General features: G+C 33.7%; 1 protein-coding gene across 2 annotated transcripts; it reads right to left on the bottom strand.

Annotated features, from left to right (window-relative positions):
• Positions 1-926: 926 nt before the first annotated feature.
• Positions 927-13456, bottom strand: LOC128159303 (tax1-binding protein 1 homolog B-like). 2 transcript variants are annotated; one of them, XM_052822362.1, is made up of 12 exons: positions 13396-13456; positions 7664-7696; positions 7242-7528; positions 6832-7063; positions 6263-6501; positions 5860-6105; positions 3802-4008; positions 2678-2759; positions 2456-2554; positions 2233-2360; positions 1877-2005; positions 927-1340 (listed from the first exon to the last, which is right to left on the bottom strand). In XM_052822362.1, the coding sequence occupies exons 3-12, from the start codon at positions 7524-7526 to the stop codon at positions 1131-1133; spliced, it is 1857 nt and encodes a 618-aa protein (XP_052678322.1). In that variant the 5' UTR covers positions 7527-7528; positions 7664-7696; positions 13396-13456; the 3' UTR covers positions 927-1130. The 2 variants fall into 2 exon arrangements, with proteins under 2 accessions (XP_052678322.1, XP_052678328.1); XM_052822368.1 differs by lacking the exon at positions 13396-13456 and adding an exon at positions 10189-10221.
• Between the last annotated feature and the right edge of the window lie 1623 nt (positions 13457-15079).

Below are 15079 nucleotides of genomic sequence, written 5' to 3'. Positions count from 1 at the left end.
TTTTTTTATCGTATAACCTTGTACGAATAACCAGCTTGAGTTCGCTTTTCTGATCACCTGCCATTGGCTATCATCATTTCAGTAAGTTTTTTTTTTCAAATAAAAAAGAACATATACCTCGGGGGGCGGGGGATGGTAGAAAACCCTAAAAAGGTGTAGGGAAGGGTTTCACATGGCAAGCTGACAAGTACTTCAAGATAAACACAGGCATTACTTTGTTCAAACTGATGTTGTATGTGTAAAAAGGTAAAACAGGAAGCGCATACTTAGTGCTGTCCGGCTAATCTTGCATAATTATGCTATTGCTGTTCTGTTACATGCAAATGGACACCAAAATTTGATCATAATCCTATGTAGACCTTAATAAATAAAAATCAAAGTACTGAAGTACTGACGGGAGTTGATTTTATCGATTATCATTAATTTTGTTCAAAATCAACTATATATGTGATTTTGCATGACAAGAAGTATCAGTAATCGAAATATTTCTGAGAAATTGTATGGATCCAGGCAAGATTGAACTCTTGTCTTGTTCAACCAAACGCTCGACTGTCCCCGTTTATCTCAAGCAAGAGAGACTCTGTTTTGTCGAATATTAACGGAGACAACCAAGCGTCTGGTTGAACGAGACTACATTTAACTCTAGCGTAGGAATACATACGACTTTAAAAAATATCTAAACCGTTTGTACTATTTAAAATCTTACTATTTTCATGGTATTAATAAATAGGTTTTCTTGAAAAAAAAATGCTTCAGAATACATAGCATCGAATTTATCGATTATTTTCAAGAACTAAGTGTTATCAGCGGTATTGATTTGTGCTTAGGTCCAAACACTGTTTCACTTTCGCTTTGCCCGAGTAAGTGCATAGGAGAGTTGATTAAAATCATCTCCCAAAAATGAACAAAAACAGAATGCAATGGAATTGTTTAATCAGGATTTAGGCAAGCAGATTGATACAAGTTGATAAATGTATATTAATAAAAAATGACAATAACCATAATTAAATGTATAATAACAAAAACATAATATATTGAAAATAACACAATAAACATTTTAAAAAATATCGAAAGTTTCTTAGTCGTATTAGGTTGAATGGGGTTTGGGACTTGGGATGGGGGCTTATCGGTTAGTCGTGCTTTTTATGATACGTGTTGTGGAAGGCTATATGCTCCTCAATAACTCGTGGATCGACCGAGGCGCTGAACACGACACCACAAGTCTCGCACTTTCTTTCGGGTCTTCGTGACTTCCAGGAACTGGAGACGAGAGCGGGAGGGGAGCGAATTACCGATGTTATTGCGCGGGTCCTTGGTTCTTTTTCCCTCGGAGGGTTAACCTTAAAAGACAAAGTGCTACTTGAAACAATTAATTCACATTTTGAAATTATGAAATATACATATTAATACGATAATTAATTCTCAGTGTAAAAACTAGCAGGAACTTATACCGGAGGGGGAGGGGGAATGGCGTTTGCGAGTAGCTTTGGCGTTTGCATCTTATGTTATCAGCAAGATTTGGGAGCGCAGGTGTAAGTTCGATGGTTAGTACATGTTGTATCATCGAAAACAAAGAACAATAATGATGCCACATTATCATCTAAGAGTATGAATAATTTTGAGGCCTGCGGTTACTGTACCAACGCAACTCACAAATTAGAAACGCCCTTCTCCCCCACCCCCCCCCTCCCCCCCAAAAAATTAACGAGTATATAAGTGCAAATAACTGCTGTCTAATTAACTTCTATTATAAAAATGTCTTTTAAAAAGTACAAATTACCGCTGTTTTATAAACAGTTTACTAATATGATTTTTTTGAAAAGTAGATATAATTCATCTGGGCTGATTTGCGAAGAAAAGCCTACTATGCACTCACGGTTATCTTGCGTGCGAACTGTCGCCATTCGTTTGTGAAGCATTTAGCGCGGTCCCTCAGTAGACATCGAATCCTTTGTGTGACCTCTGCCAGCTTTGTATCCGTTTCTTTTTTCTTCCGTGTCACCAGCTTTAACAGACAAAGTCCATGACTAAGTTTCAAATAAGCTTCTTCGATCATCAAACAAAATATGCGTTAAAAGTTGTTGTTTGAAAGCATGCATGTCTTGAGTTCAAAGAATTCTTAATTAAGAGAGTTCGTGCTATGAACATGATAATTTTCTTTTTCAAGACATCAAGAAAATTGATAAAATTTTCTATCACGATTTTAACATTGAAAGAATTGATTATCTTTACCTCCAATTTCCTCTGTATATTCTGCATTCGCTCTGATTGGCTTGACATACGGGTTCTCTGACTGATCACAGTATCTCTCAATGACGCAATGGTGATTGATTGGTTGCAAATCGATTTGCGCATGCGTTCTACATGAAAAGATAACAAAAATGTGTAATATACATGTACCATAATCAAATCATTAAAAGTTTAACTAAAAAGCAACCGCAAATTAATTGCATACCCATTCGTTTCGGAAAATACATTTTCCATTCTTCTTTGGGTTCAGGTACCTCTGGGTTGGTGGAATAATTTTCCTCAAGAATGACTGTTAATCTTCGACCTATTATAAACGAAGCAAGCCATTAACCTATATTCATGAAAATTACGGTTTTATTCCGCTCATATAACTACTCAAATGAATAATGAAATTCAATCTTGAATATGACCCAACGCCTAACGTTACCATTAACTTGTATCACTCCTTGGAACCCTTCTTTGAGGAATTCAAGAATTGCTCGATCCTGATCTTCTATTAAAGAAGGAGGCTGTAATGATAAAGCAATTATTTAACGAAACATGTGTACATGTTCAGGTACTATCTACGAAACAGTTCCAGACGAAAATAACGTAGAACAATGTTATAACCTGATGTTGGTAAAACGAGTTTTACCCATTAGGTTATTGCTAAAAGATATTTAAGTCTTGTTACACCAAATTGAATCTACAAAATGGTCCATTGTTGCAATAAATGCTTTTTAATATATAATGACCTTTCTTTAATTAAAATGAATACCAACCAAAACAGTAATTAGATACGACTTTCGTGTGTTTTTACCAAAAACCAATATGGCTTGCATAAGAATTACGCAAGATTCTGTAAATGTCAACTACATATATATTAAACATAGTGCAATGTCACGAAGTTGTTCATATATCAGTTTACAATTCCTTCATTGTGGTCATTATCCTGTTAAATTATTCTGCTTTATGATATAAACTTCAGCAAAGTAAGAACTGCAATATATGTCTCGTAATAAAGTGCAAATAAGATTATTTTGATTTATAATGCTCTACTAAACTAAAGTATTGTTAAAGCAATTTTAAATGTTTAATCTTTTGTCTCATGCTCTTAAGAATATAGCGAGCATTGTTAAAAAAACCCGACATAACTAGCGTTAAATGGCCCCGTCACTTCTGTAATTTTAGAGGACACCATAGCCTGATTCAAATTTTGAACATGCTTAAATCTATCTGCCAAATGGACGTAAAGACGTTATTTCTAAAAAAAAAAAAAAAAAAAAAAAAAAAAAGGACAGGGCATAAAACCCATGCAGATTGATAGAGACAGACTGTTTGACGTTAAATAGCGTTATCCATGACGCGTGACAGATTGTCAACAGACACTAGAGCTAGAACTAGAGCTATACCGCAAACCCCGTATGCAATGAATGAAGCAGTTTTGACTGAGAGAAAAATGTGGCTAATAAAATTTAATTTCAAGTAAGTAGTAAACCATAACCGTTGCATCTTTGTATGACTAGGCTATTTTAGATTCACATCTTTACTCCCTGCATATTTTTCTATTACCTGTTTCTCGTTGTTCTCCAAGCTCGCTAGTTTATCTTTCATTTCTTTGTTTTCGGCCCTCAGGTCCTCCATTCGATTCTCAGTGGTCCTCAGTTGTTCCTCAAGCTGCTGGTTCTGTACCAGGAGTTCCTCTAAGTGGTAGGAGTTCTGGCGGGTTGCTTGGTATTCCGCCAAGGTCTTTTGGAGCCTCAGACGTAACTTAACATCCTATAATCAGAAAAGGGGTTCAAAGATTCAAAGGGTGAAATAAAAATTCAAGGGACTTGGACACAATTTGAGCCCAAATTTTAAAATATTATTTTTCCAATTTTAATTTTTAGAATGGTTAATATGAGTACTTTATATGAAAGTCAAATATTGAGTTATAAGCAAGATACAGAGTTTGAAATTCTTTGATTTGTTAACAAAGCTCGAGTTTTGTTTAAATATGTTTTATTGGTATAAATCTCAATGAAAATCAAATGTTGCTTTTTTCTGTTTATCATAATTATCTATTAACACATTGAATCAGTTTCCATTGTTTGCCACGAGTCATTTGGTCAAAGAAATGGTAATTACTTACTTTACATTATTTGTAATCAGATATATGACTCGAGCTTTGTTTACATAACAATGACTTTTTACCTGTGTATCTCTCTTAAAACTTGACTTCTAACATTCAAATTTTTGGCAATCATTCAAAATGTGCAAGTACGAGGGTTGTTAGAAAAGTTTGTGGACGAAGTGATTTTCGGCAAAATTACTGTGTACTTTGTTGAATGACGTATGTTTTATTAAATGACTAGCAATTGAAAATAAGTATGCAAAAATTCATATGATTTTGAAGTTGTTTTCAAAAGATAGAGATTTTTATTTTGCATGAATTGGATTTAGGGAGCACAATTTCATATTTCCAAGACGTCGTGAGACGTCAAACTACTGAAAGGCAATTTGAACCTGTCACTCTTTTTCAAAGTAAACACCTTTAGTTCACACACTTTTCATGCCATTAACCCATTTATAAACGCATGTTCACACAATTCTTTGTCAAATTTTTGTATAACGTCTTTTGTGTCATATCGTAGATCATATAGGTCTGCCCACGTGGTTTCGACTTCAGATAAGGAAATAAAGCGAAATCCATAGGTGGAAGATCCGGGCTGTATGTGGGATCGGGGTGCTGCAAGAGCTCAAGATATCAGTATTTCCATTTTCAAACCTACAATTCTTTACAAAACCTTTGTCCTGTAAAAATATTTGCATCTAAGAACCTTTTGGTCTCCATCGGAGATTTTTCTGCGTGCACACAAATGTTAATGACTGCCCGGTGCTCCAAGGTGTCTATTTACGTTAACGTTTTTGACTAATTTTACTAGCGTTGGTCGTCCATATTTGGCGATAAAACGGTAAAAAATTCTTCAATTTAAATGAAACTTTCACAAAATGACATTCATAACTTACTGTGATCTCATATGAAATATCATTTATTTCCATGCAGTTAAACTTTTCTTGATAAAGAAAAATGCGTACAAAATATAAAACACTCAAAAACTGACAGGCTCTGTGAGGCATATCTTATTAAAATAATTAATCTGTATATTTTTAAGGTATATTTAAAATAAACAAATCTTTGCATATTTCTTAGAAAATACGTCAAGATTAAATATGAAAAATTTCGCTGGTATCATGCGAATAGTCCGCTCACAATCGAACTTGTCTGCGAACTTTTCTAACAACCCTCGTAAACCATTTTACACATAAATAAGAAAAAGAAAATTTTGATCAAAAATCGTGTCCAAGTCCCTTTAAGAGATGGAGATTGAAATAGAGAATTTAACACAAAGGAAGATTGAGGTCATGTGAAAAGAAGAAATAAAATAAGCAAAGAGAGAAACAGAGAATTATGGGCCTTATACGGTATTAGGGTTAGAGCAAATAACATGCATACTAGTAAAAGAACTTTGTTTAGGCTATCAGAGAGAGAGAGAGAGAGAGAGAGAGAGAGAGAGAGAGAGAGAGAGAGAGAGAGAGAGAAAGAGAGAGAAATGTAACTTAAATGTCTAGATTCTATAAACAAACCTCTACCTCCTCTTTCATTGCTTCCATTTTTTCAGTCATTCTTTGAATAGATTTCTCGTCCTTAGAACGACCTATAAACAAATCCCGTACGAGAGATTTCCCCATCGCACAGGAAGCACAAGATGTGGAGTTCCGGTCTAGAGCCATGATGACACTATAGGGACCGGGCAGGATTGCCAGACGACTTTCGAACGTTAGGGGCGGGGTTGCTTGATTTTTGAATGGATAGGGAGTCAGGTTGGCAGGCTGCAATGTTAATTTTATGTTAGGCTATAATCAGGTATCAATAAAAAAAATGCGAATGACACGGTTAATTTTACTCCAATCAATGATAAAAATTTAAAATAACACACAAAAGGCATCAACATTTGTTGTGAAAGACAATGACAGTCCTTAATCTTACCTGAGAACTAACTTGTTTGTTGATATCAAAGATAGGTCCGGCGACGGCAACAGCTCCAGTGTTGATGGTCTGAACGACTGACCTTTCAGAGACAATTCGGAAGATGTCCTGCCATTGTTCAGCAGACAAGGTAACCAGGGTACTTGGGTCCTGTGTTCGAATCATTACTTTTTCCTTAGTGGATCTTCTCTTTTGGGGTGGCGTTTCATTGTTTATCACCTCGAATGAATCCTCCAGACCTATAACGTAATTCAGATAATTTCCTGAAACGTTCTCTTTGACAATTCACATAATTTTCTCTTTGATAATTCATTGAGTGTGTTTTTTGTAAATTACTCTTGAATTTAAAAGAGGAAGCTGAAAGTTGTTTGTCAATTACGTGTTGATATAGGTAACTCAAACTGACAAATATGAGGGAACTTATAATTAACAAAACTTTGATATATATACGATACGATGGACTATGTCATACATTTGTAAATTTCCAAAACATGTCGTGAATGATATGAATAAGACAAAATCAGATGCTTTTATCATGGAATGATGTATGACAACGTTACGCATGGTACCTCTTTTCCTGTTTGAAAAGAGTTGCACGTGATCTTCGAATTCAATGGCAGTATCCATAGAGATGAAGGTAAAGGACGTGTCTTCTCGAATCCTCTGTTCAAGGTTACTAAAGCAGAGGTCATCTTCATAGCCCGGCATAGAGCGGAACTTGAAGTTGTTGCTCACTCCGACCACGTGACTGTCATTGGTGACGTAGAGGAAACAAAAGTGTGCATCCTCTTCCCGTAAGTCCTACAGATTATTAATTTATTTATCAATTGTAATCTTTAATCATTTCAACATTTAAATGTTGTTAGATGTGAAAAAAATTGGTTTGAAGTTACACGGTCTAAAGTTTTATCATAATTATGATTTTATTTGAATAATTATATCGACAATATCAAATTCATTTATTGCAACTTTAACGTACAGCAAAATTGGAAACATCAAATAACACTGATCGACGCCTGTTGTGAGCAGCTATCAGGTCACGTGGTAACATTGGGGCCCATCTGTACTCTAGGAAATCGTTAACCGATCCCCATCCGGAGTAGAACAGACCAACCCAATCATTTAGATGAGGATGGAAATTCAAACCAAGATCATAGGACACCGGAAGAGACTTCATAATTCCCATATCGATGTCCTTTATGTGTCGGAAGACGACCAGATCCATGACGGGGTTAATGGTGTCCATTTCCTCAAAGTTGGCCATATCTGATTGTCGTAAAATTGTAGAATTACATTTTGTAATACAATGGAATAAGAGAAGAGAGAACATACGTATTCATTGGAAGGTTTTCAAATCATATATCGTTTACATTGATGGAAGAATTACGTTTTCAAACTGACCTGTACTGGTACTCTTGAGATTTTCTAAAGATTCTGAAACATATTATAAAAATATACTAAGTTTTTGTACGCATTGGTTGGATGTGTATTGAAAGAAGAAAATTACAACTAATAGCCATTACAAAATGCACTAACTGCATCTGCTTATTAAGTACGTACATTTGCGATCCAATTATACAAATGCTGATTATTGTATTGATGACTACAATAGCAGGTGATAATAGAGTACAATAGTGGTTATAGCAGCACATTTTGTGACAAAAATCCCTCTGGCTCATAACGTTGGAAGAATTGTGCTTGTGTAACCAAAAGGTTACATACAATGTATGAAATTCGCTGTAATTAGACGGCAAGGGCAGGAAAAAACGAAAATTGCCAAGTAATCAATAAAGATTGCATAGAAGGGTATTATACCAATAAAGTAATGAATTGTTCCGCACCTGCATTTTGGATCATATGATAAACGCTTATACAATCATATACACTATAATACACGACTATTCAATCAGCTGCTGATAATATTCATCACAAAAAACCCGTAAGATTTCTGACAAAGAAACATATCATACCTTCAAAATCTCTGTATTATTGGATTATTATTTATGACGCCAGGCTTAATTACGTACGCGTATAGCAAAAGATTAGAACGTCACTGACATGCAATGCGGTAAATTGAAGCGAAACGGGTATAAAGTGTAACTAAACTACTTATTCATTTTACGTTATAATTTTCACCTCAGTCCAGTCGTGAACGTTTACATGAAGAAATTGAAAACCATTTTTTAAAAAAAAATATGACGGTTTATTCTATAAAAGAAACATGATTTCCATGATAGAAAAGGTATGAGATGTTAATTTAAACTGAAGGTTATCGGGCATAGGAAAGTAAAAAGATAAGGGTGCGCAGGCGTGGCTAAATATTATTTTTGATATTTTATAGTATATAGTTATCAAAAATGTATCTTATACAAATAAAATCCTACGCTTTGATGGCTTATTTACTAGTTTCTACTAGACGGTCTGCTAGTGTGTTCATGTGTCAGCTCGTGCAGCGTCTTAAAACACAAACTAAAAAATATATACTGAGTGTTTCGACTCCTACATCATTAACAAAAAACAAAAAAATAGGGTAAGCAAAGAGAGAGAGAGAGAGAGAGAGAGAGAGAGAGAGAGAGAGAGAGAGAGAGAGAGAGAGAGAGAGAGATGTTAATTGTTGCATAAACGACAAGGATACATTCATAAAATGAAATGGCACTGATTTAATGATACTTTTTTTTTTTACTTAATATAAGAGATACGCCAGTGATATAGAGTGTTTTTTGTCTGTAAAAAGTATACAAGAGCTCGGAATTCTCTAATGATTAAGCTATTGACATTACGTTATGTACACATTATAGATGCACATTTACTGTTATGGGGGGGGGGGGGGGGGGTGATTCTTTGACAAATACACAAAACACTGAAATTTTCAAGACAGTACAAATTTTTTTTGAGTGAATGTGGTCGCTCTTTTAAAAATGTCTAAATTTATAAGGTGATATTATATATGTAGTAGATTGTTTATTCATGTATATTTATGTGTATTCGTATCTAACGTTATTTACTGGCAATATGTATAAAATTTCATTATTAGGAGAAGACTATCTAAGTAAATTAGAACTTGTGTCTAATCCATTGATTTAATCAATAAAATATGTTCAATTCAATTCAGTGGTATTGAATAGAATGATCTCCAACTCCAATTCAATTTGTATGACATACGTGTAATTTACTTCAACTGACCGAGGCAAATTGCATGGTTTTTCATATACATGTATCCTAGTCGACAATTTTGTAAAGGAAAGCTAAGAGAGATTTTATCATTTTAATAAAAAATTATTGGAACGTGCAATGCACTGCAAGATGAAAACTAACCATATCAACTAAAAAAATCATCTCAAATTATTTTCATCGAATTAAAACAATTAATGTCTTTCATCAGTTTGTATAAGGCGCTTGATGCATGTATACATATTTGTTCATCTGCAACGTTTTTCGTAGACTAACTAGCCTGCGTTCTGAACAAATGTATATATAGTATGTAAACATGACTACAGTATTGAAAACATATCTCCATAATATGTTTAAATTCTTAAGTAGTAGATATTATATAAAGCACTCTGAAAATAGTTAAATAATACAGCAACATTAAATAAAAACACATCTGAACAACTGCATCTTAACCCCAGCCACCCCCACTCCGAATCCCCACCACCCCCGTCCCCAACACGTCTTCTCAACTATACCCCTCATACCCCAAAACCACAAATAAAATATCAGCTAACTCCCGAAAAACAACGCATTTAAAAATTATATAAGACTTCATTCAATGCGAAGTTTTTATTCGCTTCAACTGAACGGCAAATTCTAACGTGTTATGAATAGATTATTAGAATGATGTAGCCATCTTTAATATAAGGCGTCCTTCTTATATGTAATACAATATGGTATTAAGATTAGAATATATGAATTAAACGTAAACTTACCTTGTATTGTGAATGCTATGACTCTGAAATGTCGCTATCCTAGTGACGATATAATGCTATGACGTCATAGAAACAAGAACAGTAACTCTCAGAAAAAACTGTGCTTTAGAGAGCTATCGTTACTGACATAAATGTCGATTAGTAAAAGAAATGTGTGACCTTAATGAATTATTTTTTTGCATTGTGTTATATAACAACTCACCAAATGAGCGTATAGAGAGAGAGATGAAAAATAAAAAAAGGTAACATTAACTAAATAAGGTTATACACCACCATTTTTACTAATCTTGACTTTGATCTAAAATACATTCTAAAAATGTATGTATATTTAATAAAAAAACTCCCAGGATTCCTAAATGGGCAAATTTATTCATATTAGAACAAGGTCTAGAAAAAAACCTTCAAATGTGCAAAAGGAAGGGTGTTAAGAGACTAATGTGTAGTACACATATTCCATAGTGAAAGTGGATTTTGCACGGTAGGGGTTATTGTAGGGGCCATATCTCAGTCCCCTTTTGATTGATTTTTCTGTAGTTTGGTTATGTTGTTTAACTAGTGTCAGTCTATAGGTATGCCATATTTTGATTGATTTAAACCGGTGGATTTTTTAAAAATACTTTGTTGTTGTACTAAGGAGTAAGAGGGAAAATTATTATGGTCTGTGTCCAGAAGCGAAGCAAGAAAGATAAATCTTGGGTTAAATAAGAACGAGACCTAGGCAAATCAGATGACGAATACGGCGTTTTGATTCCATGGGAAACCTTGCCCTTGGAGCGTCGTTATGATAAAAATCATTACGCAAAATAAATGGAAAAGTGCATTTTTATTAAATTACATGAGGTTAACCTTAAAAAAAATCATTAAAATTTTCAATATCTACTGTTTATTCTAATAATCAATTAATAACGGAAATACATTTGATTTTTATATATGATATGCACAGTTGACTTTGCATATTACCGTACTGCTTCTTCATGAGTTTACAAAAAGGATTTTTTTTTTTCTATATTTTTGACTTGGCCAGCATTTCTCAATAAACTATATATATTCTAGCAATGCAGATGGCTCGTGTGTAGCAACGCACTTTGAAAAAAATACGCACTTTGAAAAAAAATTCAAAGATCGTTAAACTGGGACCAAATCCACGCACTTTGAAAATGTTTTCTAAGTGCGTTAAATCTTGAACCAAGTTAACGCTTTAAAAAAAAAAAACTTTTCAAAGTGCGTTATGAAGGTATGTCAACATTTTTTCTTATCAAGACACTTAATGCATCTTGAAAAGATAATGTATGAATCACGAATTGTTTGTATTACATGTAAAAATAAATATTTAAAAGGTAAATATTACAAAAACAAAGTCGAGGGTTTACCAGGAGTTTACATTGAAATTATTGTTGTATTTGGAGCAAACATTACACCGTTGAGATTTGCTCAAAACGCGACGGAAAGGGAGAAAACGTTGAAAATTGAATAGCAACAAAACATTGTATGTAAACAAGGGTGCATCGAATATTAAAGGGTATCTGAAAGGTGAGAATGATAATATTGAAGAGTTTAATTGTGTATGAATATACAAGATGTAATATGCCACTTTTACATGGATTTGTATAGACCATCGCTTTTTGTGAATAATTATGTCTCGCTTGAAAGTCCTCGGAAAACAAAACACTTGCATGTACTTTTCGGTGTACTTTTGTACTAAACGGCTTCGCCTCTATGTCTATGAGATTTATCAACCCGATATAATTCTGTAGTCAGTCAGTAACAAAATTATTAAGTAATAGTGTTAACTTGTGATAAAATGCCGGCATAACGGTAACTGGTAACATTTCGTTGAAACCTTGAAACAAATCCTTGAGCGGTTTTTGAAGTATTAAAATATACAAAATTACTTTGAAAAACATTTTGTGAATTAGCATTCTAACACCATTAAAAATATCCTGACGATTATGATGACAATAAGTGAAAAAAGAAACCCTAATCGACAGAAATGGACGTCAAAATGCTGAACGATACATTTCGGTAAGACGGACGTCAGACAACAAGTAATACAGGGCAAGTTTGGAGTCGAAATGTATATATTGAATGTGCTCCCAGGGTACATGTTAAAATTAAATATTTTCCAAGACATTTTCGTAAATAAAACGTGTCATCGTAAACCGTCGATGTGGAGTGTTTAGCAACAACGTAAAGACTGGAAATTTTCGACGTCAAACATTGCGCCGCCTGGCAAAACTTGTTCATACTAATAAGCCTATTAATTTTCTCAAGAATTAAAGTACAGATTTGGAATCGTCAAAGGGTCATTGAAGAAAACAGAGAAGTCTAATGAAATGAAAAGATTTTGAGTTTTTTGTTCTATCTACGCTATTAAAGACAACCCTCGTATGTATATATTTCATCATTGAACTTTATTTTGTTGAATGCAACAACAATAATTTTTAACTTTAATGCTACCATATGCTTTGCATTATGAAATATAAGTTGAATTAATTTTAAACTTACTTCGAAAATACATATAATATGGTAGTATTATGCCATTAGATTCATTGCATTGAAAAATATTGACTGAATCATTTTTCCGTAGTCCTTAGAGACTCATTTTGGTCAAATTAATCAGTGCTTGTGATTTCTAACATTGTTGCTGCAGGCAGCTCTCGAGAAAATGATACATGGATATCAACATAGATTTTTTCATTTTATACCGGATTACACACCTTTTCCTATGATAGATAGTCTGCGTTCTGAGTGAATGTGACTTTGATTTCATATTTCCCATATATTAATAGGACATTGATATTGAAAAACAATATATTCACAGTTTGTGTATTGTTCTTTCGTTTTAGGTGTCAAAATGAACATTCTGAAACTACATGTAAATGGTGAAGTACATGTACGTTGACCTAAAATTTAATATAGCTGCCTATCCGAACAACTGCATCTTAACCCACCTACTCCTGTTAACAACACATCTTAGAATTTTTTACGCTCAATAACTTAAAAACAACAAAAATGCATTCAGAAAAATTAAACTTTGTCAATGTCAAGTTTAAAATTTGCATTTTATGAAAGGCAAATTTTGAGTTATTACGGTTTTGAAGTAGATTTTAAGAATGATGCAGTTTTAAGAAGATTCTCAGCATAACAATACCGCCTTTGTTGATTATTACAACAATCAAAGGGCAATTTGAAATACTCTAAACTTACCTTGTATTTGTATTCTTAACGCCGCGCTGTGACTGTGAAATGTCGCTATGCTTGTGACGATATAATGCTATGACGTCATAGAAACACGAATAGTAACTCAAAGAGAACTGTGTTATAGAGAGTTGTCTTTACTGACCGATGAATGTCGAAAAGTAATAAAAAATGTTTGACTCTATAAATTTTTTTATATGCTGTATTTTAAACAACTCGCATACTAGTGATTTTGACGTTTTTAAAAGAATATTATGATATATTCTGGTGTATTTGAAATATTCAAAACGAGAGAGAGAGAGAGAGAGAGAGAGAGAGAGAGAGAGAGAGAGAGAGAGAGAGAGAGATTACTAATGGTTTTATCATACAACGATATCACATGATAACATAGCACATTTATCTTTTTGCAGGCAGGCTGCGGATCACGTTTTGGCTCTATCGGTCTGATATAGTTATCTATTGTATACCAAGTAGAATGGTTATTTATATAAATAAAAAAATCCGAAAACTTGATTAAAAATAGTTACATCATTAGAATACTGGCGTTTTAGCAAACGGAACGTTTATTCAGCAAAATTATGACTTAGATATGTATATGTATAGAACAATCATTGTTTAATGAAAATCGTAGAAATGTTCGCAGCTATAGTGTCTTCATGAAAAAGCCATTTCAGAAAAAACAAAACATTTGTTTCTGAAGACTTGCAAAAAAGCGTTATTCATATAGTGTGTAAAAATGGGAAGATATCAAAACTAAGATAATGTATACTGATTTCAGAACTTCTATTTATTTATTAAACACTTGATATAACGTACCAATTTGCAACAACACTGTATAATAATTTAGCGCACTTTTTGTTTTCTTTTATTTTTAGTTTCAAGATTTTAGAGTAGACAGAAAATGTATATAGAATGTATTTATAAAGATAAAGTGTGTCAATAATTAATAATTCATTTTTCTATTAAAGCTATAAGCTATAAGACATATTGACTAGGTTATCTGCCGTGACGTATTATCCGTTACTTTTGTAAGATAGCAGGCACTAAACAAGTGATAATCGCCCATAGATCTCCGACGATATCGGTAGACTTTCACACTTACTGTAAACAAATACATCAACTCGCTTAGTGGAGTCATTATCTCAAAGCACAACCGCTCGGAGACAGAGAGAGTTTGATAAGGCATTATATGAGAGGAGAATAACTAACATAAAATATGTTTAAACTTCTATATAAATAAAAGCTCTAGGACGACTTTTCGGAGTTTTACAAAGTACATATTCTTTCTCAAACAAAGGCAAGTTCACTCGTGGAAGGCACGTTTTTTTGAAAGGGGGGGGGGGGGGGGCAGATTCATCCAAAAAATCTTGACAAGCAAGGAAAAAATAAGGGAAAAAAAGGGAAATTTTGAATGGGTGGGGTGGGGGGGTGGGGGGGGGTGACAAAAAGTGAGGGGCCACTGCATGCAGTTTCTTTTTTTTAATAGAATAAAATTGTCATCTTTAGAGATGCATTTCCTCTATAAAAATTCGGTATTTTAATGAACCCTAATTTTCATTTACACATTTCTCGATATCAGTTCTAAAAATAAAACCTGTATCGACCTAAATGTACATGTATCAGTCTACATGGCTGTTTTCGTAATTTGCATTTTTACCATCGATGTATAAACATCTGCTGTTCTAATGACTTA

This window comes from Crassostrea angulata, chromosome 1 (genome assembly GCF_025612915.1).
Source record: "Crassostrea angulata isolate pt1a10 chromosome 1, ASM2561291v2, whole genome shotgun sequence".
NCBI classification, from domain to species: Eukaryota; Metazoa; Mollusca; class Bivalvia; order Ostreida; family Ostreidae; genus Magallana; species Magallana angulata.
Note: the sequence above shows the minus strand (reverse complement) of the source record. Positions and strands in the feature narration are given on the sequence as shown.

Excerpts from the sequence above, each read along its gene's own strand:
- LOC128159303 (XM_052822362.1), bottom strand. The coding sequence starts at position 7,526 with ATGGCCAACTTTGAGGAAATGGACACCATTAACCCCGTCATGGATCTG. Across the intron at positions 6,106-6,262 it reads ACAAACAAGTTAGTTCTCAG|CCTGCCAACCTGACTCCCTA; the intron begins GTAAGATTAAGG and ends TTAACATTGCAG. Across the intron at positions 2,361-2,455 it reads GTATTTTCCGAAACGAATGG|AACGCATGCGCAAATCGATT; the intron begins GTATGCAATTAA and ends CTTTTCATGTAG.